Source organism: Pseudophryne corroboree, chromosome 12 (genome assembly GCF_028390025.1).
Source record: "Pseudophryne corroboree isolate aPseCor3 chromosome 12, aPseCor3.hap2, whole genome shotgun sequence".
NCBI lineage: Eukaryota > Metazoa > Chordata > Amphibia > Anura > Myobatrachidae > Pseudophryne > Pseudophryne corroboree.
This window is the reverse complement of record NC_086455.1, coordinates 136,196,694-136,223,910: the sequence shown is the minus strand read 5'-3', so window position 1 is coordinate 136,223,910 and position 27,217 is coordinate 136,196,694. Positions and strand designations below refer to the sequence as shown.

Genomic DNA, 27,217 nt, shown 5'->3' with positions numbered 1-27,217 from the left:
GCGTTCGCCCAGACACTCCCCCGTTTCTTCAGACACTCCTCCGTTTTTCCCAGAAATGGTAGTGTTTTTTCACACACTCCCATAAAACGGCCAGTTTCCGTCCAGAAACACCCACTTCCTGTCAATCACATTACGATCACCAGAACGAAGAAAAAACCTCGTAATGCCGCGAGTAAAATACCTAACTGCATAGCAAATTTACTTGGCGCAGTCGCACTGCGGACATTGCGCATGCGCATTAGCGACTAATCGCTCCGTTGCGAAATAAAAATAACGAGCGAACAACTCGGAATGACCACCATAGTCACAAGTGGACCATGCAGAAATTATGCACCATAAAACTGCACTGGACTAGCAATACAAAGTAATACTCAGTATGGCTATATGTGTCAACAATAGATATAACAAAGCACAGTAGATACTGGATCACAGGGTGTTTGTACCACACAACCCTGACTGTATGCACTCTGACTTAACTAACACTGTCCCAGTGACAGGTAGAATACTTAAGTGTCCTGTATGAGGCACAGCACTGGCAATCAGGCGGCTCTACAGAGGAGGAATTGCTCCAGCATTCCCAGGAACAGTTCAGCTCTGTCTGTGATGGCTGCTGACCAGGAGTGAAGTAGAGAAATGCAGCTCCAGGGCGGGAACATTTGCAGAAATGGCGCCCAGGGGCCGGGGGAGGGGCTACAGGTCAGGCTTACTCCCCCTGCTGGCATCCCCACCGGGCGCTGTGGGCCTTACAAAACATGGTAATTTTCACAAAAAAAACCCCAGACTTGTGCCCTATAATCGTCTTTGGTGGCTAGTGGAGTGGCTGCCCGATGACATTGTCCATGCCAGCGCGCAGCCCGCCTCCCACGGCCAAGCGTGGTCAAAGAGACCCCTTACCTCCCCCTTCCTGCAGCCCCACGATCCGGGAGGACGGCGGCATGTGTGTGACTGAAAAGTAGGAAGGAACCGGAGCCTCCGCTGCAGTGACCCGGCAACCAGGGCGCGGGAGTATATAGCGCCGCTGGGGGTGATGGAGCTGCAGGCAGAAAAGTCTAATAGACTTTGCCTGCTGCAGCCCTTGAAGTCTTTGAAGAAAAAACAAGTTTTATGGTAAGAACTTACCTTTGTTAAAACTCTTTCTGCGAGGTGCACTGGGCTCCACAAGGATAGTCATTGGGATGTAGAGTAGGATCTTGATCCGAGGCACCAACAGGCTGAAAAGCTTTGACTGTTCCCAGAATGCATAGCGCTGCCTCCTCTATAACCCCGCCTCCCTGCACAGGAGCTCAGTTTTTAGTTAACCAGCCCAATGCAGTAGCAGGTAAAGAGATGACAACGGTTAGTAGCCACATACACCACACTCTCACGACAGGAGAAGTGTCAGCGGCTAATGCCATACCAACCCAAAGAAGCTAAGTGCGTCAGGGTGGGCGCCTTGTGGAGCCCAGTGTACCTCGCAGAAAGAGTTTTAACAAAGGTAAGTTCTTACCATAAAACTCGTTTTCTGCTGCGGGGTACGCTGGGCTCCACAAGGATAGACATTGGGGATGTCCTAAAGCAGTTCCTTAGGGGAGGGGACGCACTGTAGCGGGCACAAGAACCCGGCATCCAAAGGAAGCATCCTGGGAAGCGGCAGTATCGAAGGCATAGAACCTTATGAACGTGTTCACAGAGGACCACGTAGCCGCCTTGCACAATTGTTCAAGGGTCGCACCACGGCGGGCCGCCCAAGAAGGTCCCACAGACCGAGTAGAATGGGCCGTAATGTGAGCAGGAGCCGAGAGGCCAGCCCTCACATAAGTATGTGCAATCACCATTCTAATCCATCTGGCCAAAGTTTGCGTATGAGCAGGCCAGCCCCGTTTGTGAAATCCAAACAGCACAAAGAGAGAATCAGATTTCCTAATAAAGCAGTTCTCTTCACATAGATACGGAGAGCCCATACCACATCCAAAGACCGCTCTTTGGAAGACAGATCAGGAGAAACAAGTGCCGGAATCACAATCTCCTGGTTAAGGTGGAACGAAGAAACCACCTTAGGTAAATATCCGGGACAAGTCCTAAGAACCGCCTGGTCACGGTGAAATATCAGATATGGGGAACTACAGGACAAAGCACCCAAATCCGACACTCTTCTAGCTGAGGCAATAGCCAGCAGAAACACCACCTTTAGGTGAAGCCACTTAAGATCAGCAGAACCAAGGGGTTCAAACGGAGGCTCTTGTAACGCCTCCAAAACCACCAAGTCCCAAGGAGCCACAGGCGGGACATAGGGAGGTTGGATACGCAACACACCCTGAGTGAAGGTATGAACATCAGGTAAGGTCGCAATTTTTCTCTGAAACCAAACCGACAAGGCAGATATTTGAACCTTGAGGGAGGACAGATGCAGGCCTAAGTCCAGGCCCTGCTGAAGAAAAGCCAACAACTTGGCTATACTAAACTTGGAAGCGTCATAATCGTGAGATGCGCACCAAACAAAGTAAGAATGCCACACCCTATAGTAAATCCGAGCCGAAGACGGTTTCCGAGCCCGCAACATAGTTTGAATAACCGCCTCAGAAAACCCTTTAGCCCTTAAGACGGAAGCTTCAAGAGCCACGCCGTCAAAGACAGCCGGGCAAGGTCCTGGTAGACACAGGGGCCCTGAACAAGGAGGTCTGAGTGTTGTGGAAGTAGAATTGCATGCTCTGACGATAGGCCCTGCAGGTCTGAGAACCAGTGCCGTCTGGGCCACGCTGGAGCTATGAGAAGCAGAATTCCTTTTTCTTGCTTGAACTTCCGAATTACCCTGGGCAGGAGTGACACCGGAGGGAACACGTACGGCAGCCGAAACCTCCACGGCACCGCCAGCGCATCCACGAATGCTGCTTGAGGATCCCTTGTCCTTGCTCCGAAAACCGGAACCTTGTGATTGTGTCGAGACGCCATCAGATCTACGTCTGGAAGATCTGACTTTTCCACTAGGAGTTGAAACCCTTCTGGATGGAGGCCCCACTCACCGGCATGTACGTCCTGACGACTGAGAAAGTCCGCTTCCCAATTCGGGACTCCCGGAATAAATATTGCCGATATGGCCGGTAGATGGCGTTCCGCCCAATGTAGAATCCGTGAGACTTCCTTCATTGCCAAACGGCTTCGAGTGCCGCCTTGATGGTTTATGTAAGCCACTGTGGTGGCGTTGTCTGACTGTACTTGAACAGGACGGTTGTGAATTAAATGCTGGGCTAGGTTCAATGCATTGAAGACAGCCAGCAATTCCAGAATGTTGATCGAGATGAGGGACTCCTCCTTTATCCACCGACCCTGAAGGGAGTGTTGCTCCAGCACCGCGCCCCAACCTCTTAGACTGGCATCTGTCGTCAACAGGACCCAGTTGGACATCCAGAAGGGACGGCCCCTGCACAATTGTTGGTCCTGGAGCCATCAGAGCAGCGACAGACGGACCTCCGGAGTCAATGAGATCATGTGAGACCTGATCCTGTGAGGCAGGGCGACCCACTTGGCTAGAATTAGCTTCTGGAGGGGGCGAGAATGGAATTGAGCATAGTCCACCATGTTGAATGCTGAGAATATGAGGCCCAGCACCTGCATCGCTGAATGTATCGACACTTGCAGACGAGAAAGGAAGCAACGAATCCTGTCCTGAAGCTTCAGGACTTTCTCCTGAGACAAGAACAAACTCTGGTTGTGAGTGTCCAATAGCGCCCCCAGGTGCACCATGCTCTGAGCAGGGACCAGGGAGGATTTCTTCCAGTTGATGAGCCACCCGTGGGCTTGTAGAAACCGGACCGTCATATCCAGATGACGTAGAAGTTCTGGGGAATTTGCCAGGATTAACAAGTCGTCCAGATACGGCAGTATCCTGACCCCTTGACAACGGAGTACCACCGTCATCACCGCCATGACTTTGGTGAAAACTCGCGGAGCCGTAGTTAAACCAAAAGGTAATGCCCGAAACTGGTAATGGAGGTTGCCAATTGCAAACCCCAGGTATTGCTGATGTGACGCTGCTATAGGAATATGCAGTTAAGCATCCTGTATGTCCACGGAGACCATGTAGTCCCCAGGTTCCAAGGCCAGAACTATACAGCAAAGGGTTTCCATACGGAACTTGGAAACCTTCACAAACCTGTTCAATGCCTTTAGGTTGAGAATGGGCCGGGAGGACCCATTCGGTTTCGGGACTAGAAACAGTGGAGAATAGTACCCCCTGCCCTCTCTGCGCAAGAGGCACCTGTACTACGGCTCCTGTATCCAGGAGGGTCTGTACCACCGAATGTAGAGTGTTTGCCTTTGTCTGGGCCAACGGGACGTCTGTACGGCAAAATCGATGAGGGGTCAGTTTTTGAAGGCTATGGCGTAACCTCGAGTGACGACTTCCCGTACCCAGGCACCTGAAGTGGTCTTCAACCATTCCTGGGTATACCATAGAAGCTGGCCCCCACCCTGGGATCCCCCAGGGGGAGGCCCGCACCGTCATGCGGCAGGCTTATCGGTTTGGAAGCTGGCTGACGGGCAGCCCAGGCTCTTTTGGGCTTTGGCTTACCAGGTTTGGAAGTGCGGGCCTGCTTGCTGTACGCCTGACCTTTTGCTTTACCTGAAGGACGAAAGGAAGTACCTTTAGCCTTCGACACAGAAGGAGCGGTACTTGGCAGACAGGCAGTTTTGGCAGTAGCCAAGTCAGCCACTATCTTATTTAAGTCCTCCCCAAACAGAATATCTCCCTTGAAAGGGAGTACCTCCAGGGTTTTTCTAGAATCCAGATCCAAAGACCAGGATCTCAGCCACAATATCCGGAGCCAGGACTGATAGTAGAGGCCTTGGCTGCTAGAATACCGGCATCAGAAGCCGCCTCTTTAATATAGCGAGAAGCTGTGACAATATATGACAAGCATGGTCTAGCATGGTCAGAAGAGATTTCAGCTTCTAACTCCAAGGACCATGCTTCAATAGCCTCTGCAGCCCATGTTGCTGCAATAGTGGGCCTTTGTGCAGCACCCGTGAGGGTGTAAATCGCTTTTAGACAACCCTCCACACGTTTATCCGTAGGCTCTTTTAGAGACGTGACGGTAGTGACAGGTAGAGCTGAGGAAACCACCATCCTAGCCACATGTGAGTCTACTGGAGGAGGCGTTTCCCAATTTTTAGACAGCTCTGGTGCGAGGAGATAACGAGCCAGCATCTTCTTTTGAGGCACAAACTTCTTACCCGGGTTTCCCAGGGTTCCTGACGTATATCCACTAGGTGGTCAGAGTGAGGTAAAACTTGTTTAACCACCTTCTGACGCTTGAACCTATCTGGTTTCTTAGGAGGGACGGATGGCCCGGGATCATCCATAATCTGTAAAATTAATTTAATAGCCTCCAAAAGATCAGGAACATCCACATGTGAACTACCCTCCCCATCAGCAGTATCTGTGTCAGAATCTGTGGGGTCAGTGTAAGTGCCGTCTTCATCAGACGAGGTGTCAGTCACAGCAGTGGATTGTGAGCAGACAAGAGCTCGCTTAGAGGACCCCTTGGGCTTAGGCGAGCGAGGGTCAGACTTTTTAGTAATCAGGGACTGGTTCAACTTCTTCAATTGAGCAGATAAATCGGCGGGTTAGCTGCAGGGACAACATACGGTTGCACCGGCATAGGGGGTCCCATAGGGGGTGTTTATTAACTAGCGTATGTAGAAGCGTGGAAAAAGCGGCCCACGATGGGTCATTATGTACCTCCGTTGCCACAGTCCCACTGGGGGGGCAAGGAGCCCCTAGAACCAGAGCCCACAAGCTGCTATATTTTCCTCATAGGGATCTGTGGCTTCAGCAACACCGGCAGTGTGTTCATCCCCCAGTACCGTTACCCTCAGAAGCAGACATGATATAACTTGCAGTATCAGGTAACACAGTACAATTGGCAGCAGCACAATACCCCTTACCCAAACCCCTGCGCACTGTAGTCAGCACTGGTAGAGATAAAGGAGAGATATGGTGACTAAAATCACAGAGAAAAATACGTATTAAAGTATATCTTTGTGAAAATCCTATATAAATACAAAACCTGACGCACCAAGCCCCCTCAGGTTATAGAGTATAGGGATAGCAAGTTGAGTGAAAGACACAAAATGGACACCACTCAGCTATCTAATGCACACACAGATAGTCACAGTCTGTACAATGCAGAGGTTATTACTAACAATAATACTGCACTGGACTTGCTTATATATATAGCTATGTAGTCAATAGATATAACACTGCACAGTAAGAACTGGATGTATATCACAGGGTAATTGTACTAGAAAACCCTGATTAAATGCACTCTTTCTTAACTAACACTGTCTAAAAGGCAGGTAGAATACTTAAGTGTCATGTAAAGTCATAGCACTGACAACCAGGCGGCTTTACACAGGAGGAATTGCCCAAGCAGTCCCAGGAACAGTGAAGCTGAGAGAAATGGCGCACAGACACTGAGAGGGAGTGACAGATATGCAGCTCCAGGGCGGGAACATTTGCGGGAAATTGCGCCCTGGGGCTGGGGCTTCAGGTCTAAGCCTTATCCCCCTGCTGGCAAAACCACCGGGTACTGTGGGCTACTGTTAAAATGGTTTAGAGAGAAAAACTGACCTGTCCCATGCCCTGGTGATCTAGTGGGATCGCCTGTACTGCCACAGTGTCCACCGCCAGCGCGTGCGGCCCGCCTCCCACTGACTGCGCCGGATCACGATAAAGTACGGGTCCCGCTTGCGGGACCCACTCACCACCTCCCGAAGCGCGGCCACGCGATCCCGGAGAGCCCCTGTCGTGTGTGCCTGACCGTGAAGAATACCAGAGCCTCCTGCTGTAGTTACCCGGCAACCAGGGCTTGGGAGTGTACAGCGCCGCTGGGGAGAGCTGGAGCTGCAGCAGTGAATGTCTTCTGACATTTACACACCGCTGCTGCCCTTGTAGTCTTCACTTTTTCTTCAAAAAAGCTCTTCTTAGGGCTGCCTGGAGCAGCCCCTCTGTTATGTGCCTGCTTACTGCAGCACCAACTACAAAACTGAGCTCCTGTGCAGGGAGGCGGGGTTATAGAAGAGGCGGCGCTATGCACTCTGGGAACAGTCAAAGCTTTTCAGCCTGTTGGTGCCTCGGATCAAGATCCTACTCTACACCCCAATGTCTATCCTTGTGGAGCCCAGTGCACCACGCAGCAGAAATCTTCTTCTTTTCTGTCAATTTAAGCTATCAATAGGCTGCCTCAGGCAGCCCCGTTAAGTGCTGCTTACTGCATGGAACCAATTTACAAACTGAGCTCCTGTGCACAGAGGCGGGGTTATAGAGGAGGCGGCGCTGTGCATCTTGGGAACAGTCAAAAGCTTTTAGCCTGTTGGTGCCTCGGATCAAGATCCTACTCTACACCCCGATGTTAATCCTTGTGGAGCCCGCAGCAGAAAATTTGTTAAAGTGACATACAATCCGACCATACCCTGCTTTGCACCAGCGATGAGGATCGGAATACACAGAAGACTGACAGATTTATAGTAAAGTCAGCAATCACACTAGCAATCAGTCACAGGTTATACATTAGTATAATAAGCAATATGAGCACATAATCAACTTCAAATGCATTTCAAGTATGTAGGAGAACATATTACTGCATTACCTTATATAGGAGTTTTTTTTAAACGTATTCAGTTGCACAGCGAAAGAAGCCAGCAGCAATAGTTACTAGACTCGTATGCATCAGGCACTTATCCAAATATTCGTACTCAAAGGTAGACAGAAGCTTAGTGCTGTATCACCCGACTCAGGAGAGTGGATCCAGACGCTAATAGTGTACACAACTGCTCCGTGAACCTACAGTGAACACAGATGCCCAAGTAAACACTGATGCACCACACAGCCGCCTATGCTGCGACTGAGTCCCCTTAGATACACAGCGTCTCAGACGGAAGCAGGAACTCAGTTCATGGCGGGAGACTCGGAGGAAACTGGTCATGAACCAGGAGAAGGGACGACCAAGGGAGCGTCTGACTCCCCACTGCTGACATCAACCCTAGGGATCGCGGCCTCATACTAACCCTGGAGCCTATGATCCCTAAGGCCTAGCGCTGGTGCACCTGTGATGGCAGCCGCGTCAGCGACTGTTTGGTAGTCTCCTCCCAAAAAAGAGTGCGGTTGTGTCCATATTCCCCTACTAAGCGGAACCGATGCCCTACCTTCTCATGTGCTCCTGCCACAGCCTGGTAACGTCTGCTGGACTTGCTAGTACATCCTACATTGACGCCCGCCGAAACAGCACTGTACACAAGGGTAAGCGTTTCGCGACCCGGCGGAGAGTTGTTGGAGCGACTCTTTCCAAGGTACGCATAAGGCGCTTTTTTAGAAAGATCACTCAAAAAAATAGTAAGACTATAAAAATAAAATAAAAAACCTTATGGCTGCTAAAAATCAGCAGCCCACTGACCATGGTCCGGCTCTTGCCGCACCAAACAAAAAACGAATCTGCCTGAGCCAGGAGGCGGGAATATATGGACGGGCCCGTTGCATGCTGGGAGGCCGAAAGCTTTGACTGCTTAGTGCAAATCCGCTGGCGCGTTATCACATCCCAATGTTATCCTGTGGACCTTGCCAGAGAAATTACAGTTGATCTTATGTACATCAGAAACGTGCAGAAGGTAGGATGAGTGGGATATTCTGCTGCTTATTGCACAGTAGGTCCACATCTGCAGGACCCAACTGCTTCTGCATTCTTCCAAATGTGCTTCCCCCCCAAATCCCCCCTCAGCAGCTGTCATCTTGAATCTTGCGGTGAGCTGCGCACTCCGCCATGGTAAAGCAACACATTAAGCCAGTCGTTCCCAAACTCAGACCCACCCTAACATTGCAGTTTTTAAGGATATCCATGCTTGAGCACAGATTACTAAATAAAATTGTCTGAAATACTAATTAAGTGGGATGCAGTTAAAATGATGGCTGTTGGGATCCCGGAATTCAGGATACGGACGCCGAAATCCCAGCACATCAGGGCTATTCCCACTCGTGGGTGTCCACAACAACCAATAGAGTGGGAAAATATCCTATAGTGAGCGCAGGGAGCCACCGGGCCCGCAGCGCGGCGAGCCCAGCGTGATGCCGCTGAAGGGATATTGACTGCCGGCATCCCGTCTGCCGGGATAACGTATGTAATCCAATTAATCCACCTATGCTCAAGCATGGATATACTTAAAACCTGGACTGTTAGGGTGCCTTGAGGACCAAGGTTGTAAACAATGAAGTGTATGGAATGAGAAGACTAGAGAAGCTGCATGGGCCACAGATATTATTGTCTCCTTCTCACCCAGGCAAACAGGAGCCAAACACCTACCTGCCAAACTGGAGGGGACAGCGGAGGTTAACTATTACAAGTGGTGGCAGTAAGGCACTATGGATACAGCAGGCCAGTATTCTTTTACACATATGGAAAGTATATTTGACAGTAACTTCAGAGCCAGAGAAATGCTAGAAAGTGTAACTCAGACTTCTTACATACACAAGGAGGTATTCCGTTAACTTTGTTATACATCTATAACTTGATGTGTAACAAGTGCTCAAGGATATATAAACAGTACCCAATAGATGCCATGCATGGTGTCATTGCTGGGAACTGACAGCGCAAAGCTTCTCCTAAACACTTCACAATCCCAGAGAATAATACTTTAGTCACACCTTAGGCAGCTTCGATATCAACACACTGCTCATGCCCATACACGGTTCTGTCTTCTATTCCTAAAAAGAGTCTGCCCAAGCAGGAAGTACTACTCCCAGCGTAACTGTCTAACCACCGGAACCCTCACGCTGGGCAAGGTATACAAAGAAGCTGAAAACAGGATGCCTAAGCCTGTACTATTCATCTGATGAACCAAAGACTCAATGTTACCAGGACAGAAAATGAGCAGTATATGTAGAAGCTGGATGATGACATGCAGCAGTCACTCCAAAACTGCAACCAGGATATTCTAAGGGCTTTTACAAGTGTCTGTTTACACCAATAATAAAAGCTATATGGTTAGAGAGTGGAAGGTAACAGGAGGCTTGGGTTTTACGTCTCCGTTACAGATCTCTTACCTCAGGTGACCCACAGCCTTGGTTCTGACAAGTGAGAGGATGATGTAGTCATTCTGCTGTCCCTGAAATCTGTCCACGGTGGTGACCTGCAAGAAATAACATTAGCATCCTTCTGTTAGAGGACAATGCTGAATCTCTGAAACCCTTGATGTCTAACTTGATGTTTAGTGCAATCAAAGCATGTTCTGCAGATAAAAGGTGTCATTTTTTATTTAATAATCCAGGAATTTTCTTTTTTAAGTAATTGTATATTAGATTTTTACAATATAATGCGGAGGCCTCCTTGACCTCTTATCCACAATACAAACAGTGTGTACTGTACTATGAGAAGGACATAGCCAACCAGAGACCCAGATCCTAATATAACAATCTGCAGACAGAGCAGTGTGTTCTGAGCCAATCCATGCTCCACAAACCGTTAAAAGTTTGGCTAGGCACCCCCTTAAGGCTTGTACGGGGGAGGAAGTAGTCATTCATTAATTTTTACCCAGCACTGCAAGGTAAGTCATATTTATCACTATCCAACCAATAATTTAATACTCACCTTACTAGGCTGTCCTATCACAGCGTTGTTGCCACACCGCTGATTGATAATGTCACGGATCAGGTGCTTCTGTCCATTATAGGTGGTCAGGATGCTTATACGATTGGCAGGATATCCAAGAAGGCGCATATACATATACAAGGCTACTGCATACTCAGCCTCGGCAAGATTCTGCAAGGTGATACCGCTAATTAGTGTCTGATTAGCTTATACATGTATGTAAAATGTATGGATGCTCTGAATAAGAAATGTATCATACAAACTCAGTGCAACTAGATTGCCAAGCATCATTATTGCAATGTATTAACTTGATCACCAAGTAAGATGGTATACAATAGTACAACATAGGGAACACATTTACGGTAAAAACTACATTTCCCGTTTCTCATTAGATCAAAGGTGAAGATGTGCTTCAGTCTATCAATTGCTCTAAAATAAAGCTCTAAACAAATAGTCACAGTCCTCAATTATTTTTATAGTGTACGGATGTAGACTTTGTTCCATTACCTGGTAAAAGTATGGGTTTGGCTCAGACTCCCCTACACCATTGAAGTCCTCTACGTTTATAAGTTGGAAGTCATAGAGTAATCCAGCATTAGCGGATCTGAATTCAGGCAGCAGCTGCACGTGCGGTAGGTTTCCCAAACTCTTGTAGCGCCAGTTGTAAAGGTTGCACAAGCTACAAATGATGAAGAGGCAGAGCAAACATTTACATACTAGTGTCTCACCAGGCACAGGAACACCTCTAATAAGTTCTCCAAAATGTTTACCTGGCCCTGGCTCTTCCTTGAGCATCCAGGTCTACGGTTGGCACACCTAGTCGGACAAACCGTGTGAAGAGTGACTGCTCCATGTTTGAGTACTTCTGGAAGGCCATGTTTTTGATGACAGGCGGCAATTGGTGATGATCCCCAATCATTATCCATCGCTTCAGCCGACTGAAGCCGTCTTCTGGATTCTGGGGGTGGGGTGGAATGGAGGGGAATAAAAATAAATAAATAAATATATACATATATATATATATATATATATATGACAAATGCATGGAATTTTACCCACACACAACACAAAGGGGGTAATACAACTGTTTTGGGCATGTGTAAGAAAAAGGTGCCTGATGGGCGATATTACATTTTTCTGCAGATGGGTGAAAGAGCCACGGGCGCCCATTACTTATTGCACCCAAATGCACCGGATTTAGATGCATAATGTTGCTAAGCCCATGGAAAGTACTGGTTGCGTTGAATTTGGGTGCCCAAATGACCGACTTTCGGCAGATGTCTGCTCGCCACTTCAGGAGGGTGCGTAGAAATAATGGGAGCCCGCGGAAATTGCGCCCATCTGCACAAAGACTTGAATAGCTCCCATTACTTTAGTTAGGAGCTAAGGGCGCCCAAAAACAACTGAATTCCCCCAAAAGAATGGGACAACACTTCTCCCGGTCATTATTATAAGAGTAGATGTTTGGAGCAGATTATTTATATTAAAAAAGGAACCATCACTGTAGCTTGATCATAGAGCAGCTTCTTAATAAGACACTGGATAACATCATTAATCTCTGTCTGGGGACCCTTTAGCAGAGTTAAAGGTTAACCCAAAAAAAAACCTATTATAGCATAATTTAGTAACAAGAAGCTTGGGTATTAACTCCCTTCAGAGCACTGTTATTACTTCCAGTAAAGTTCAAGACCAGAGGTCATGGCCCTATATTGTACCTGCAGGAGGAGGGGGATGAATGTCTCAATTTCTAAAATCTGAGCAGCTTCTTCCATCAGGATGTTATCATACTGCAGAGAAAAGACAGGAACCAAGAGTCAGCAAGAACAGCGAGGAATCTTCAAGGTGACTGTCTGGAGACAATGTGCAGAACTGTCTGGTGTTGCAGAAAATCTAGGCCAATAACCCAATAAACACTTTTGTTGCTACAGACAACTCTGGGAGTAGCAATGCCTAAGTGCACAACACACAATGTGCTGGAAAATCACCGCACACAAGACTTTTATTTTTTTTACTTTGATTACCCCTTGGCCTCTTTCAGTGTTGCAGGTTCTTCACATCTTACCTTGAATCCTAAATCCACAAGATCATGACGTTTCAGAGCTGCGTGGGTGCAGGTCATGGCAATGATCTTGGCTTCCTTCACAAGAAGATACTTCGAGCGATCCAGTCCACTGCGCAGCAGCTCAAAGGCACGGAATTCCTGAAGTGGTAAGTGTGTGCGGTAAGGTTATTACACAGCGCTCCAGGCTGCCCATTCATCTCTGTGCAATCTCTGCATCACTTATACTACTAGGATCATACAACCAATATACAAAGACAAATAGTGCTGGCCTCCATAGATATTTATGTTGGGGGCAGTGGGGAAAAAAAAAATTAAGAATTTACTTACCGATAATTCTATTTCTCGTAGTCCGTAGTGGATGCTGGGGACTCCGTAAGGACCATGGGGAATAGCGGCTCCGCAGGAGACTGGGCACATCTAAAGAAAGCTTTAGGACTATGTGGTGTGCACTGGCTCCTCCCCCTATGACCCTCCTCCAAGCCTCAGTTAGGATACTGTGCCCGGACGAGCGTACACAATAAGGAAGGATTTTGAATCCCGGGTAAGACTCATACCAGCCACACCAATCACACCGTACAACTTGTGATCTGAACCCAGTTAACAGCATGATAACAGAGGAGCCTCTAGAAAAGATGGCTCACTACAGCAATAACCCGATTTTTTTGGTAACAATAACTATGTACCAGTATTGCAGACAATCCGCACTTGGGATGGGCGCCCAGCATCCACTACGGACTACGAGAAATAGAATTATCGGTAAGTAAATTCTTATTTTCTCTAACGTCCTAAGTAGAGATGAGCGCCTGAAATTTTTCGGGTTTTGTGTTTTGGTTTTGGGTTCGGTTCCGCGGCCGTGTTTTGGGTTCGAACGCGTTTTGGCAAAACCTCACCGAATTATTTTTGTCGGATTCGGGTGTGTTTTGGATTCGGGTGTTTTTTTCCAAAAACACTAAAAAACAGCTTAAATCATAGAATTTGGGGGTCATTTTGATCCCAAAGTATTATTAACCTCAAAAACCATAATTTACACTCATTTTCAGTCTATTCTGAATACCTCACACCTCACAATATTATTTTTAGTCCTAAAATTTGCACCGAGGTCGCTGTGTGAGTAAGATAAGCGACCCTAGTGGCCGACACAAACACCGGGCCCATCTAGGAGTGGCACTGCAGTGTCACGCAGGATGTCCCTTCCAAAAAACCCTCCCCAAACAGCACATGACGCAAAGAAAAAAAGAGGCGCAATGAGGTAGCTGTGTGAGTAAGATTAGCGACCCTAGAGGCCGACACAAACACCGGGCCCATCTAGGAGTGGCACTGCAGTGTCACGCAGGATGGCCCTTCCAAAAAACCCTCCCCAAACAGCACATGACGCAAAGAAAAAAAGAGGCGCAATGAGGTAGCTGTGTGAGTAAGATTAGCGACCCTAGTGGCCGACACAAACACCGGGCCCATCTAGGAGTGGCACTGCAGTGTCACGCAGGATGGCCCTTCCAAAAAACCCTCCCCAAACAGCACATGACGCAAAGAAAAAAAGAGGCGCAATGAGGTAGCTGACTGTGTGAGTAAGATTAGCGACCCTAGTGGCCGACACAAACTCCGGGCCCATCTAGGAGTGGCACTGCAGTGTCACGCAGGATGTCCCTTCCAAAAAACCCTCCCCAAACAGCACATGACGCAAAGAAAAAAAGAGGCGCAATGAGGTAGCTGTGTGAGTAAGATTAGCGACCCTAGTGGCCGACACAAACACCGGGCACATCTAGGAGTGGCACTGCAGTGTCACGCAGGATGTCCCTTCCAAAAAACCCTCCCCAAACAGCACATGACGCAAAGAAAAAAAGAGGCGCAATGAGGTAGCTGTGTGAGTAAGATTAGCGACCCTAGTGGCCGACACAAACACCGGGCCCATCTAGGAGTGGCACTGCAGTGTCACGCAGGATGTCCCTTCCAAAAAACCCTCCCCAATCAGCACATGATGCAAAGAAAAAGAAAAGAAAAAAGAGGTGCAAGATGGAATTATCCTTGGGCCCTCCCACCCACCCTTATGTTGTATAAACAAAACAGGACATGCACACTTTAACCAACCCATCATTTCAGTGACAGGGTCTGCCACACGACTGTGACTGATATGACGGGTTGGTTTGGACCCCCCCCAAAAAAGAAGCAATTAATCTCTCCTTGCACAAACTGGCTCTACAGAGGCAAGATGTCCACCTCATCTTCACCCTCCGATATATCACCGTGTACATCCCCCTCCTCACAGATTATCAATTCGTCCCCACTGGAATCCACCATCTCAGCTCCCTGTGTACTTTGTGGAGGCAATTGCTGCTGGTCAATGTCTCCGCGGAGGAATTGATTATAATTCATTTTAATGAACATCATCTTCTCCACATTTTCTGGATGTAACCTCGTACGCCGATTGCTGACAAGGTGAGCGGCGGCACTAAACACTCTTTCGGAGTACACACTTGTGGGAGGGCAACTTAGGTAGAATAAAGCCAGTTTGTGCAAGGGCCTCCAAATTGCCTCTTTTTCCTGCCAGTATAAGTACGGACTGTGTGACGTGCCTACTTGGATGCGGTCACTCATATAATCCTCCACCATTCTATCAATGTTGAGAGAATCATATGCAGTGACAGTAGACGACATGTCCGTAATCGTTGTCAGGTCCTTCAGTCCGGACCAGATGTCAGCATCAGCAGTCGCTCCAGACTGCCCTGCATCACCGCCAGCGGGTGGGCTCGGAATTCTGAGCCTTTTCCTCGCACCCCCAGTTGCGGGAGAATGTGAAGGAGGAGATGTTGACAGGTCGCGTTCCGCTTGACTTGACAATTTTGTCACCAGCAGGTCTTTCAACCCCAGCAGACCTGTGTCTGCCGGAAAGAGAGATCCAAGGTAGGCTTTAAATCTAGGATCGAGCACGGTGGCCAAAATGTAGTGCTCTGATTTCAACAGATTGACCACCCGTGAATCCTTGTTAAGCGAATTAAGGGCTGCATCCACAAGTCCCACATGCCTAGCGGAATCGCTCCCTTTTAGCTCCTTCTTCAATGCCTCCAGCTTCTTCTGCAAAAGCCTGATGAGGGGAATGACCTGACTCAGGCTGGCAGTGTCTGAACTGACTTCACGTGTGGCAAGTTCAAAGGGCATCAGAACCTTGCACAACGTTGAAATCATTCTCCACTGCACTTGAGACAGGTGCATTCCATCTCCTATATCGTGCTCAATTGTATAGGCTTGAATGGCCTTTTGCTGCTCCTCCAACCTCTGAAGCATATAGAGGGTTGAATTCCACCTCGTTACCACTTCTTGCTTCAGATGATGGCAGGGCAGGTTCAGTAGTTTTTGGTGGTGCTCCAGTCTTCTGTACGTGGTACCTGTACGCCGAAAGTGTCCCGCAATTTTTCTGGCCACCGACAGCATCTCTTGCACGCCCCTGTCGTTTTTTAAAAAATTCTGCACCACCAAATTCAAGGTATGTGCAAAACATGGGACGTGCTGGAATTTGCCCATATTTAATGCACACACAATATTGCTGGCGTTGTCCGATGCCACAAATCCACAGGAGAGTCCAATTGGGGTAAGCCATTCCGCGATGATCTTCCTCAGTTGCCGTAAGAGGTTTTCAGCTGTGTGCGTATTCTGGAAAGCGGTGATACAAAGCGTAGCCTGCCTAGGAAAGAGTTGGCGTTTGCGAGATGCTGCTACTGGTGCCGCCGCTGCTGTTCTTGCGGCGGGAGTCCATACATCTACCCAGTGGGCTGTCACAGTCATATAGTCCTGACCCTGCCCTGCTCCACTTGTCCACATGTCCGTGGTTAAGTGGACATTGGGTACAACTGCATTTTTTAGGAGACTGGTGAGTCTTTTTCTGACGTCCGTGTACATTCTCGGTATCGCCTGCCTAGAGAAGTGGAACCTAGATGGTATTTGGTAACGGGGGCACACTGCCTTAATAAATTGTCTAGTTCCCTGTGAACTAACGGCGGATACCGGACGCACGTCTAACACCAACATAGTTGTCAAGGACTCAGTTATCTGCTTTGCAGTAGGATGACTGCTGTGATATTTCATCTTCCTCGCAAAGGACTGTTGAACAGTCAATTGCTTACTGGAAGTAGTACAAGTGGGCTTACGACTTCCCCTCTGGGATGACCATCGACTCCCAGCGGCAACAACAGCAGCGCCAGCAGCAGTAGGCGTTACACGCAAGGATGCATCGGAGGAATCCCAGGCAGGAGAGGACTCGTCAGACTTGCCAGTGACATGGCCTGCAGGACTATTGGCATTCCTGGGGAAGGAGGAAATTGACACTGAGGGAGTTGGTGGGGTGGTTTGCGTGAGCTTGGTTACAAGAGGAAGGGATTTACTGGTCAGTGGACTGCTTCCGCTGTCACCCAAAGTTTTTGAACTTGTCACTGACTTATTATGAATGCGCTGCAGGTGACGTATAAGGGAGGATGTTCCGAGGTGGTTAACGTCCTTACCCCTACTTATTACAGCTTGACAAAGGGAACACACGGCTTGACACCTGTTGTCCGCATTTCTGGTGAAATACCTCCACACCGAAGAGCTGATTTTTTTGGTATTTTCACCTGGCATGTCAACGGCCATATTCCTCCCACGGACAACAGGTGTCTCCCCGGGTGCCTGACTTAAACAAACCACCTCACCATCAGAATCCTCCTGGTCAATTTCCTCCCCAGCGCCAGCAACACCCATATCCTCCTCATCCTGGTGTACTTCAACACTGACATCTTCAATCTGACTATCAGGAACTGGACTGCGGGTGCTCCTTCCAGCACTTGCAGGGGGCGTGCAAATGGTGGAAGGCGCATGCTCTTCACGTCCAGTGTTGGGAAGGTCAGGCATCGCAACCGACACAATTGGACTCTCCTTGTGGATTTGGGATTTCAAAGAACGCACAGTTCTTTGCGGTGCTTTTGCCAGCTTGAGTCTTTTCAGTTTTCTAGCGAGAGGCTGAGTGCTTCCATCCTCATGTGAAGCTGAACCACTAGCCATGAACATAGGCCAGGGCCTCAGCCGTTCCTTGCCACTCCGTGTGGTAAATGGCATATTGGCAAGTTTACGCTTCTCCTCCGACAATTTTATTTTAGGTTTTGGAGTCCTTTTTTTACTGATATTTGGTGTTTTGGTTTTGACATGCTCTGTACTATGCCATTGGGCATCGGCCTTGGCAGACGACGTTGCTGGCATTTCATCGTCTCGGCCATGACTAGTGGCAGCAGCTTCAGCACGAGGTGGAAGTGGATCTTGATCTTTCCCTAATTTTGGAACCTCAACATTTTTGTTCTCCATATTTTAATAGGCACAACTAAAAGGCACCTCAGGTAAACAATGGAGATGGATGGATTGGATACTAGTATACAATTATGGACGGGCTGCCGAGTGCCGACACAGAGGTAGCCACAGCCGTGAACTACCGCACTGTACTGTGTCTGCTGCTAATATATAGACTGGTTGATAAAGAGATAGTATACTCGTAACTAGTATGTATGTATAAAGAAAGAAAAAAAAACCACGGTTAGGTCACTGGTATATACAATTATGGACGGGCTGCCGAGTGCCGACACAGAGGTAGCCACAGCCGTGAACTACCGCACTGTACTGTGTCTGCTGCTAATATATAGACTGGTTGATAAAGAGATAGTATACTCGTAACTAGTATGTATGTATAAAGAAAGAAAAAAAAACCACGGTTAGGTCACTGGTATATACAATTATGGACGGGCTGCCGAGTGCCGACACAGAGGTAGCCACAGCCGTGAACTACCGCACTGTACTGTGTCTGCTGCTAATATATAGACTGGTTGATAAAGAGATAGTATACTCGTAACTAGTATGTATGTATAAAGAAAGAAAAAAAAACCACGGTTAGGTGGTATATACAATTATGGACGGGCTGCCGAGTGCTGACACAGAGGTAGCCACAGCCGTGAACTACCGCACTGTACTGTGTCTGCTGCTAATATATAGACTGGTTGATAAAGAGATAGTATACTCGTAACTAGTATGTATGTATAAAGAAAGAAAAAAAAACCACGGTTAGGTGGTATATACAATTATGGACGGGCTGCCGAGTGCCGACACAGAGGTAGCCACAGCCGTGAACTACCGCACTGTACTGTGTCTGCTGCTAATATATAGACTGGTTGATAAAGAGATAGTATACTCGTAACTAGTATGTATGTATAAAGAAAGAAAAAAAAACCACGGTTAGGTGGTATATACAATTATGGACGGGCTGCCGAGTGCCGACACAGAGGTAGCCACAGCCGTGAACTACCGCACTGTACTGTGTCTGCTGCTAATATATAGACTGGTTGATAAAGAGATAGTATACTCGTAACTAGTATGTATGTATAAAGAAAGAAAAAAAAACCACGGTTAGGTGGTATATACAATTATGGACGGGCTGCCGAGTGCCGACACAGAGGTAGCCACAGCCGTGAACTACCGCACTGTACTGTGTCTGCTGCTAATATATAGACTGGTTGATAAAGAGATAGTATACTCGTAACTAGTATGTATGTATAAAGAAAGAAAAAAAAACCACGGTTAGGTCACTGGTATATACAATTATGGACGGGCTGCCGAGTGCCGACACAGAGGTAGCCACAGCCGTGAACTACCGCACTGTACTGTGTCTGCTGCTAATATATAGACTGGTTGATAAAGAGATAGTATACTCGTAACTAGTATGTATGTATAAAGAAAGAAAAAAAAACCACGGTTAGGTCACTGGTATATACAATTATGGACGGGCTGCGGAGTGCCGACACAGAGGTAGCCACAGCCGTGAACTACCGCACTGTACTGTGTCTGCTGCTAATATATAGACTGGTTGATAAAGAGATAGTATACTCGTAACTAGTATGTATGTATAAAGAAAATAAGAATTTACTTACCGATAATTCTATTTCTCGGAGTCCGTAGTGGATGCTGGGGTTCCTGAAAGGACCATGGGGAATAGCGGCTCCGCAGGAGACAGGGCACAAAAAAGTAAAGCTTTACTAGGTCAGGTGGTGTGCACTGGCTCCTCCCCCTATGACCCTCCTCCAGACTCCAGTTAGGTACTGTGCCCGGACGAGCATACACAATAAGGGAGGCATTTTGAATCCCGGGTAAGACTCATACCAGCCACACCAATCACACCGTACAACTTGTGATCTAAACCCAGTTAACAGTATGATAACAGAAAGGGCCTCTTAAAGATGGCTCCTTAACAATAACCCGAATTAGTTAACAATAACTATGTACAAGTATTGCAGATAATCCGCACTTGGGATGGGCGCCCAGCATCCACTACGGACTCCGAGAAATAGAATTATCGGTAAGTAAATTCTTATTTTCTCTATCGTCCTAAGTGGATGCTGGGGTTCCTGAAAGGACCATGGGGATTATACCAAAGCTCCCAAACGGGCGGGAGAGTGCGGATGACTCTGCAGCACCGAATGAGAGAACTCCAGGTCCTCCTTTGCCAGGGTATCAAATTTGTAAAATTTTACAAACGTGTTCTCCCCCGACCACGTAGCTGCTCGGCAGAGTTGTAATGCCGAGACCCCTCGGGCAGCCGCCCAAGATGAGCCCACCTTCCTTGTGGAGTGGGCTTTTACAGTTTTAGGCTGTGGCAGGCCTGCCACAGAATGTGCAAGTTGAATTGTGTTACAAATCCAACGAGCAATCGACTGCTTAGAAGCAGGTGCGCCCAACTTGTTGGGTGCATACAATATAAACAGCGAGTCAGATTTTCTGACTCCAGCCGTCCTTGAAATGTATATTTTTAAGGCTCTGACAACGTCCAACAACTTGGAGTCCTCCAAGTCGCTAGTGGCCGCAGGCACCACAATAGGTTGGTTCAGATGAAATGCTGATACCACTTTAGGGAGAAAATGCGGACGAGTCCGCAGTTCTGCCCTATCCGAATGGAAGATTAGATAAGGACTTTTATAAGATAAAGCCGCCAATTCAGATACTCTCCTGGCAGAGGCCAGGGCTAGTAACATAGTCACTTTCAATGTGAGATATTTCAAATCCACCTTTTTCAATGGTTCAAACCAATGGGATTTGAGGAAATCTAAAACTACATTTAGATCCCACGGTGCCACCGGAGGCACCACAGGAGGCTGTATATGCAGTACTCCCTTGACAAAAGTCTGGACCTCAGGGACAGAGGCCAATTCTTTTTGGAAGAATATTGACAGGGCCGAAATTTGAACCTTAATGGATCCCAATTTGAGACCCATAGATAATCCTGATTGCAGGAAATGTAGGAAACGACCCAGTTGGAATTCCTCCGTCGGAACCCTCCGATCCTCGCACCACGCTACATATTTTCGCCAAATGCGGTGATAATGTTTCACGGTGACTTCCTTCCGTGCCTTAATCAAGGTAGGAATGACTTCTTCTGGAATGCCTTTCCCTTTTAGGATCTGGCGTTCAACCGCCATGCCGTCAAACGCAGCCGCGGTAAGTCTTGAAAAAGACAGGGACCCTGCTGTAGCAGGTCCCTTCTCAGAGGTAGAGGCCACGGTTCGTCCGTGAGCATCTCTTGAAGTTCCGGATACCAAGTCCTTCTCGGCCAATCCGGAACCACTAGTATTGTTCTTACTCTTCTTTGCCGTATGATCTTCAATACCTTTGGTATGAGCGGCAGAGGAGGAAACACATACACTGACTGGTACACCCAAAGAGTTACCAGTGCGTCCACAGCTATTGCCTGTGGATCTCTTGACCTGGCGCAATATTTGTCCAGTTTCTTGTTGAGGCGAGACGCCATCATGTCTACAATTGGTCTTTCCCAACGGTCTATTAACATGTTGAAGACTTCTGGATGTAGACCCCACTCTCCCGGATGAAGATCGTGTCTGCTGAGGAAGTCTGCTTCCCAGTTGTCCACGCCCGGGATGAACACTGCTGACAGTGCTATCACGTGATTCTCCGCCCAGCGAAGAATCTTGGCAGCTTCTGCCATTGCACTCCTGCTTCTTGTGCCGCCCTGCCTGTTTACATGGGCGACCGCCGTGATGTTGTCCGACTGAATCAACACCGGCTTTCCTTTCAGGAGAAGTTCCGCCTGGCTTAGAGCATTGTAGATTGCTCTTAGTTCCAGAATGTTTATGTGAAGAGACTTTTCCAGACTCGTCCATACTCCCTGGAAGTTTCTTCCTTGTGTGACTGCTCCCCAGCCTCTCAGGCTGGCGTCCGTGGTCACCAGGATCCAATCCTGAATGCCGAATCTGCGGCCTTCTAATAGGTGAGCCTTCTGCAACCACCACAGAAGTGACACCCTTGTCTTTGGTGACAGGGTTATTCGCAGGTGCATCTGCAGATGCGACCCTGACCATTTGTCCAACAGATCCCTTTGGAATATTCTTGCATGGAATCTGCCGAATGGAATTGCTTCGTAAGAAGCCACCATTTTTCCCAGGACTCTTGTGCATTGATGTACTGACACCTTTCCTGGTTTTAGGAGGTTCCTGACCAGATCGGATAACTCCTTGGCTTTTTCCTCTGGAAGGAAAACCTTTTTCTGAACCGTGTCCAGAATCATTCCTAGGAACAGCAGACGAGTTGTCGGGATTAAATGGGATTTTGGAATATTCAGAATCCACCCGTGTTGTCTTAGCACCTCTTGAGATAGTGCTAAAGCTGTCTCCAGCTGTTCTCTGGACCTTGCCCTTATTAGGAGATCGTCCAAGTATGGGATAACTAATACGCCTTTTCTTCGAAGAAGAATCATCATCTCGGCCATTACCTTGGTAAAGACCCGAGGCGCCGTGGACAATCCGAACGGCAGCGTCTGAAACTGATAGTGACAGTTTTGAACAATGAACCTGAGGTACCCCTGGTGTGCGGGGTAAATCGGAACGTGTAGATACGCATCCTTGATGTCCAAGGATACCATAAAGTCCCCTTCTTCCAGGTTCGCTATCACTGCTCTGAGTGACTCCATCTTGAACTTGAACTTTTTTATGTAGAGGTTCAAGGACTTCAGATTTAGAATAGGCCTTACCGAGCCATCCGGCTTCGGTACCACAAATAGAGTGGAATAATACCCCTTTCCTTGTTGTAATAGGGGTACTTTGACTATCACCTGCTGAGCGTACAGCTTGTGAATGGCTTCCAACACCCTCTCCCTTTCGGAAGAGACGGTTGGTAAAGCAGACTTCAGGAAACGATGAGGAGGATCCGTCTCTAATTCCAACCTGTACCCCTGAGATATTATCTGCAGGATCCAGGGGTCTACCTGCGAGTGAGCCCACTGCGCGCTGTAATTTTTGAGACGGCCGCCCACTGTCCCCGAGTCCGCTTGAGAGGCCCCAGCGTCATGCTGAGGTTTTTGCAGGAGCCGGGGAGGGCTTCTGTTCCTGGGAAGGAGCTGCCTGTTGGTGTCTCTTCCCTCTTCCTCTGCCTCGTGGCAGGTACGACAAACCCTTTGCTCTCTTATTTTTGTAGGAGCGAAAAGGCTGCGGTTGAAAGGTCGGTGCCTTTCTCTGTTGGGGAGTGACTTGAGGTAAAAAAGTGGATTTCCCGGCAGTAGCCGTGGCCACCAAGTCTGATAGACCAACTCCAAATAACTCCTCCCCTTTATACGGCAAAACCTCCATGTGACGTTTTGAATCCGCATCGCCTGTCCACTGTCGTGTCCATAAGGCTCTTCTGGCTGAAATGGACATAGCACTCACCCGAGATGCCAGTGTGCAAATATCCCTCTGTGCATCACGCATATAGATAAATGCATCCTTTATTTGTTCTAACGACAGTAAAACATTGTCCCTATCTAGGGTATCAATATTTTCAATCAGGGATTCTGACCAAACTACTCCAGCACTGCACATCCAGGCAGTTGCTATAGCTGGTCGTAGTATAACACCTGCATGTGTGTATATATTCTTTTGAATAACTTCCATCTTTCTATCTGATGGATCCTTAAGTGCGGCCGTCTCAGGAGAGGGTAACGCCACTTGTTTAGATAAGCGTGTGAGCGCCTTGTCCACCTTAGGGGGTGTTTCCCAGCGCGCCCTAACCTCTGGCGGGAAAGGGTATAATGCCAATAACTTTTTTGAAATTATCAACTTTTTATCAGGAGCAACCCACGCTTCATCACACACGTCATTTAATTCTTCTGATTCAGGAAAAACTGTTTGTAGTTTTTTCACACCATACATAATACCCTGTTTTACGGTATCTGTAGTATCAGCTAAATGTAACGTCTCCTTCATTGCCAAAATCATATAACGTGTGGCCCTACTGGAAAATACGTTTGAATTTCTACCGTCGTCACTGGAATCAGTGCCTGTGTCTGGGTCTGTGTCGACCGACTGAGGCAAAGGGCGTTTTACAGCCCCTGACGGTGTTTGAGGCGCCTGGACAGGCATTAATTGATTGTCCGGCCGCCTCATGTCCTCAACTGACTGTTTAAGGGAAGATAAACCATCACGTAATTCCACAAATAAAGGCATCCATTCTGGTGTCGACCCCCTGGGGGGTGACATCTGCATATTTGGCAATTGCTCCGCCTCCACACCAATATCGTCCTCATACATGTCGACACCCCGTACCGACACACACCGCAAACTCACAGGGAATGCTCTAATGAAGACAGGACCCACTAGCCCTTTTGGGGAGACAGAGGGAGAGTCTGCCAGCACACACCACAAAGCGCTATATATACAAGGGATATCCTTATATTAAGTGCTCCCTTATAGCTGCTTTAATATATAATATATATATATATATAGCCATTAATGTGCCCCCCCTCTCTGTTTTACCCTGTTTCTGTAGTGCAGTGCAGGGGAGAGACCTGGGAGCCGTCCTGACCAGCGGAGCTGTGACAGAAAATGGCGCCGTGTGCTGAGGAGATAGGCCCCGCCCCTTTTTCGGCGGGTTCTTCTCCCGCTATTTTTCCAGTCAGGCAGGGGTTAAATATCTCCATATAGCCCCTATGGGCTATATGTGAGGTATTTTTAGCCTTGTATAAGGTTTATATTTGCCTCTCAGAGCGCCCCCCCCCAGCGCTCTGCACCCTCAGTGACTGCCCAGTGAAGTGTGCTGAGAGGAAAATGGCGCACAGCTGCAGTGCTGTGCGCTACCTTATGAAGACTGAGGAGTCTTCAGCCGCCGGTTTCCGGACCTCTTCACGCTTCAGCATCTGCAAGGGGGTCGGCGGCGCGGCTCCGGGACCGGACTCCACGGCTGGGCCTGTGTTCGATCCCTCTGGAGCTAATGGTGTCCAGTAGCCAAGCAGCAAATCCACTCTGCATGCAGGTGAGTTTACTACTTTCCCCCTAAGTCCCACGTTGCAGTGATCCTGTTGCCAGCAGGACTCACTGTAAAGAAAAAAACCTAAACTAAACTTTCTCTAAGCAGCTCTTTAGGAGAGCCACCTAGATTGCACCCTTCTCGTTCGGGCACAAAATCTAACTGGAGTCTGGAGGAGGGTCATAGGGGGAGGAGCCAGTGCACACCACCTGACCTAGTAAAGCTTTACTTTTTTGTGCCCTGTCTCCTGCGGAGCCGCTATTCCCCATGGTCCTTTCAGGAACCCCAGCATCCACTTAGGACGATAGAGAAAGAAAAAAAAACCACGGTTAGGTGGTATATACAATTATGGACGGGCTGCCGAATGCCGACACAGAGGTAGCCACAGCCGTGAACTACCGCACTGTACTGTGTCTGCTGCTAATATATAGACTGGTTGATAAAGAGATAGTATACTCGTAACTAGTATGTATGTATAAAGAAAGAAAAAAAAACCACGGTTAGGTCACTGGTATATACAATTATGGACGGGCTGCCGAGTGCCGACACAGAGGTAGCCACAGCCGTGAACTACCGCACTGTACTGTGTCTGCTGCTAATATATAGACTGGTTGATAAAGAGATAGTATACTCGTAACTAGTATGTATGTATAAAGAAAGAAAAAAAAACCACGGTTAGGTCACTGGTATATACAATTATGGACGGGCTGCCGAGTGCCGACACAGAGGTAGCCACAGCCGTGAACTACCGCACTGTACTGTGTCTGCTGCTAATATATAGACTGGTTGATAAAGAGATAGTATACTCGTAACTAGTATGTATGTATAAAGAAAGAAAAAAAAACCACGGTTAGGTCACTGGTATATACAATTATGGACGGGCTGCCGAGTGCCGACACAGAGGTAGCCACAGCCGTGAACTACCGCACTGTACTGTGTCTGCTGCTAATATATAGACTGGTTGATAAAGAGATAGTATACTCGTAACTAGTATGTATGTATAAAGAAAGAAAAAAAAACCACGGTTAGGTCACTGGTATATACAATTATGGACGGGCTGCCGAGTGCCGACACAGAGGTAGCCACAGCCGTGAACTACCGCACTGTACTGTGTCTGCTGCTAATATATAGACTGGTTGATAAAGAGATAGTATACTCGTAACTAGTATGTATGTATAAAGAAAGAAAAAAAAACCACGGTTAGGTCACTGGTATATACAATTATGGACGGGCTGCCGAGTGCCGACACAGAGGTAGCCACAGCCGTGAACTACCGCACTGTACTGTGTCTGCTGCTAATATAGACTGGTTGATAAAGAGATAGTATACTACTAATATTATATACTGGTGGTCAGGTCACTGGTCACTAGTCACACTGGCAGTGGCACTCCTGCAGCAAAAGTGTGCACTGTTTAATTTTAATATAATATTATGTACTCCTGGCTCCTGCTATAACCTATAACTGGCACTGCAGTAGTGCTCCCCAGTCTCCCCCACAATTATAAGCTGTGTGAGCTGAGCAGTCAGACAGATATATAATATATATAGATGATGCAGCACACTGGCCTGAGCCTGAGCAGTGCACACAGATATGGTATGTATGTGACTGAGTCACTGTGTGCTGTGTATCGCTTTTTTCAGGCAGAGAACGGATTATAAATAAAAGTGGTGGTCACTGGTCACTATCAGCAAAACTCTGCACTGTACACTACTGAGTACTCCTAATGCTCCCCAAAATTAGTAAATCAAGTGTCTAAACGGAGAGGACGCCAGCCACGTCCTCTCCCTATCAATCTCAATGCACGTGTGAAAATGGCGGCGACGCGCGGCTCCTTATATAGAATCCGAGTCTCGCGATAGAATCCGAGCCTCGCGAGAATCCGACAGCGTCATGATGACGTTCGGGCGCGCTCGGGTTAACCGAGCAAGGCGGGAAGATCCGAGTCGCTCGGACTCGTGAAAAAAAACATGAAGTTCTGGCGGGTTCGGATTCAGAGAAACCGAACCCGCTCATCTCTAGTCCTAAGTGGATGCTGGGGACTCCGTAAGGACCATGGGGATTATACCAAAGCTCCCAAACGGGCGGGAGAGTGCGGATGACTCTGCAGCACCAAATGAGAGAACTCCAGGTCCTCCTCAGCCAGGGTATCAATTTTGTAGAATTTTACAAACGTATTTGCTCCTGACCAAGTAGCTGCTCGGCAAAGTTGTAAAGCCGAGACCCCTCGAGCAGCCGCCCAAGATGAGCCCACCT

At 48.0% G+C, this 27,217-nt stretch overlaps 1 protein-coding gene across 1 annotated transcript in view; it reads right to left on the bottom strand.

Annotated features, from left to right (window-relative positions):
* AQR (aquarius intron-binding spliceosomal factor) overlaps positions 1 to 27,217 on the bottom strand; it is a 187,030-nt gene that overhangs the window by 15,488 nt on the left and 144,325 nt on the right. The window contains exons 27-32 of the mRNA XM_063948061.1: positions 12,676 to 12,813; positions 12,329 to 12,400; positions 11,384 to 11,571; positions 11,121 to 11,292; positions 10,614 to 10,784; positions 10,070 to 10,155 (exon numbers count right to left, since the gene is read on the bottom strand). Of these exons, the coding sequence (XP_063804131.1) occupies positions 10,070 to 10,155; positions 10,614 to 10,784; positions 11,121 to 11,292; positions 11,384 to 11,571; positions 12,329 to 12,400; positions 12,676 to 12,813 (827 nt within the window). The remainder of the gene's footprint in view (positions 1 to 10,069; positions 10,156 to 10,613; positions 10,785 to 11,120; positions 11,293 to 11,383; positions 11,572 to 12,328; positions 12,401 to 12,675; positions 12,814 to 27,217) is intronic.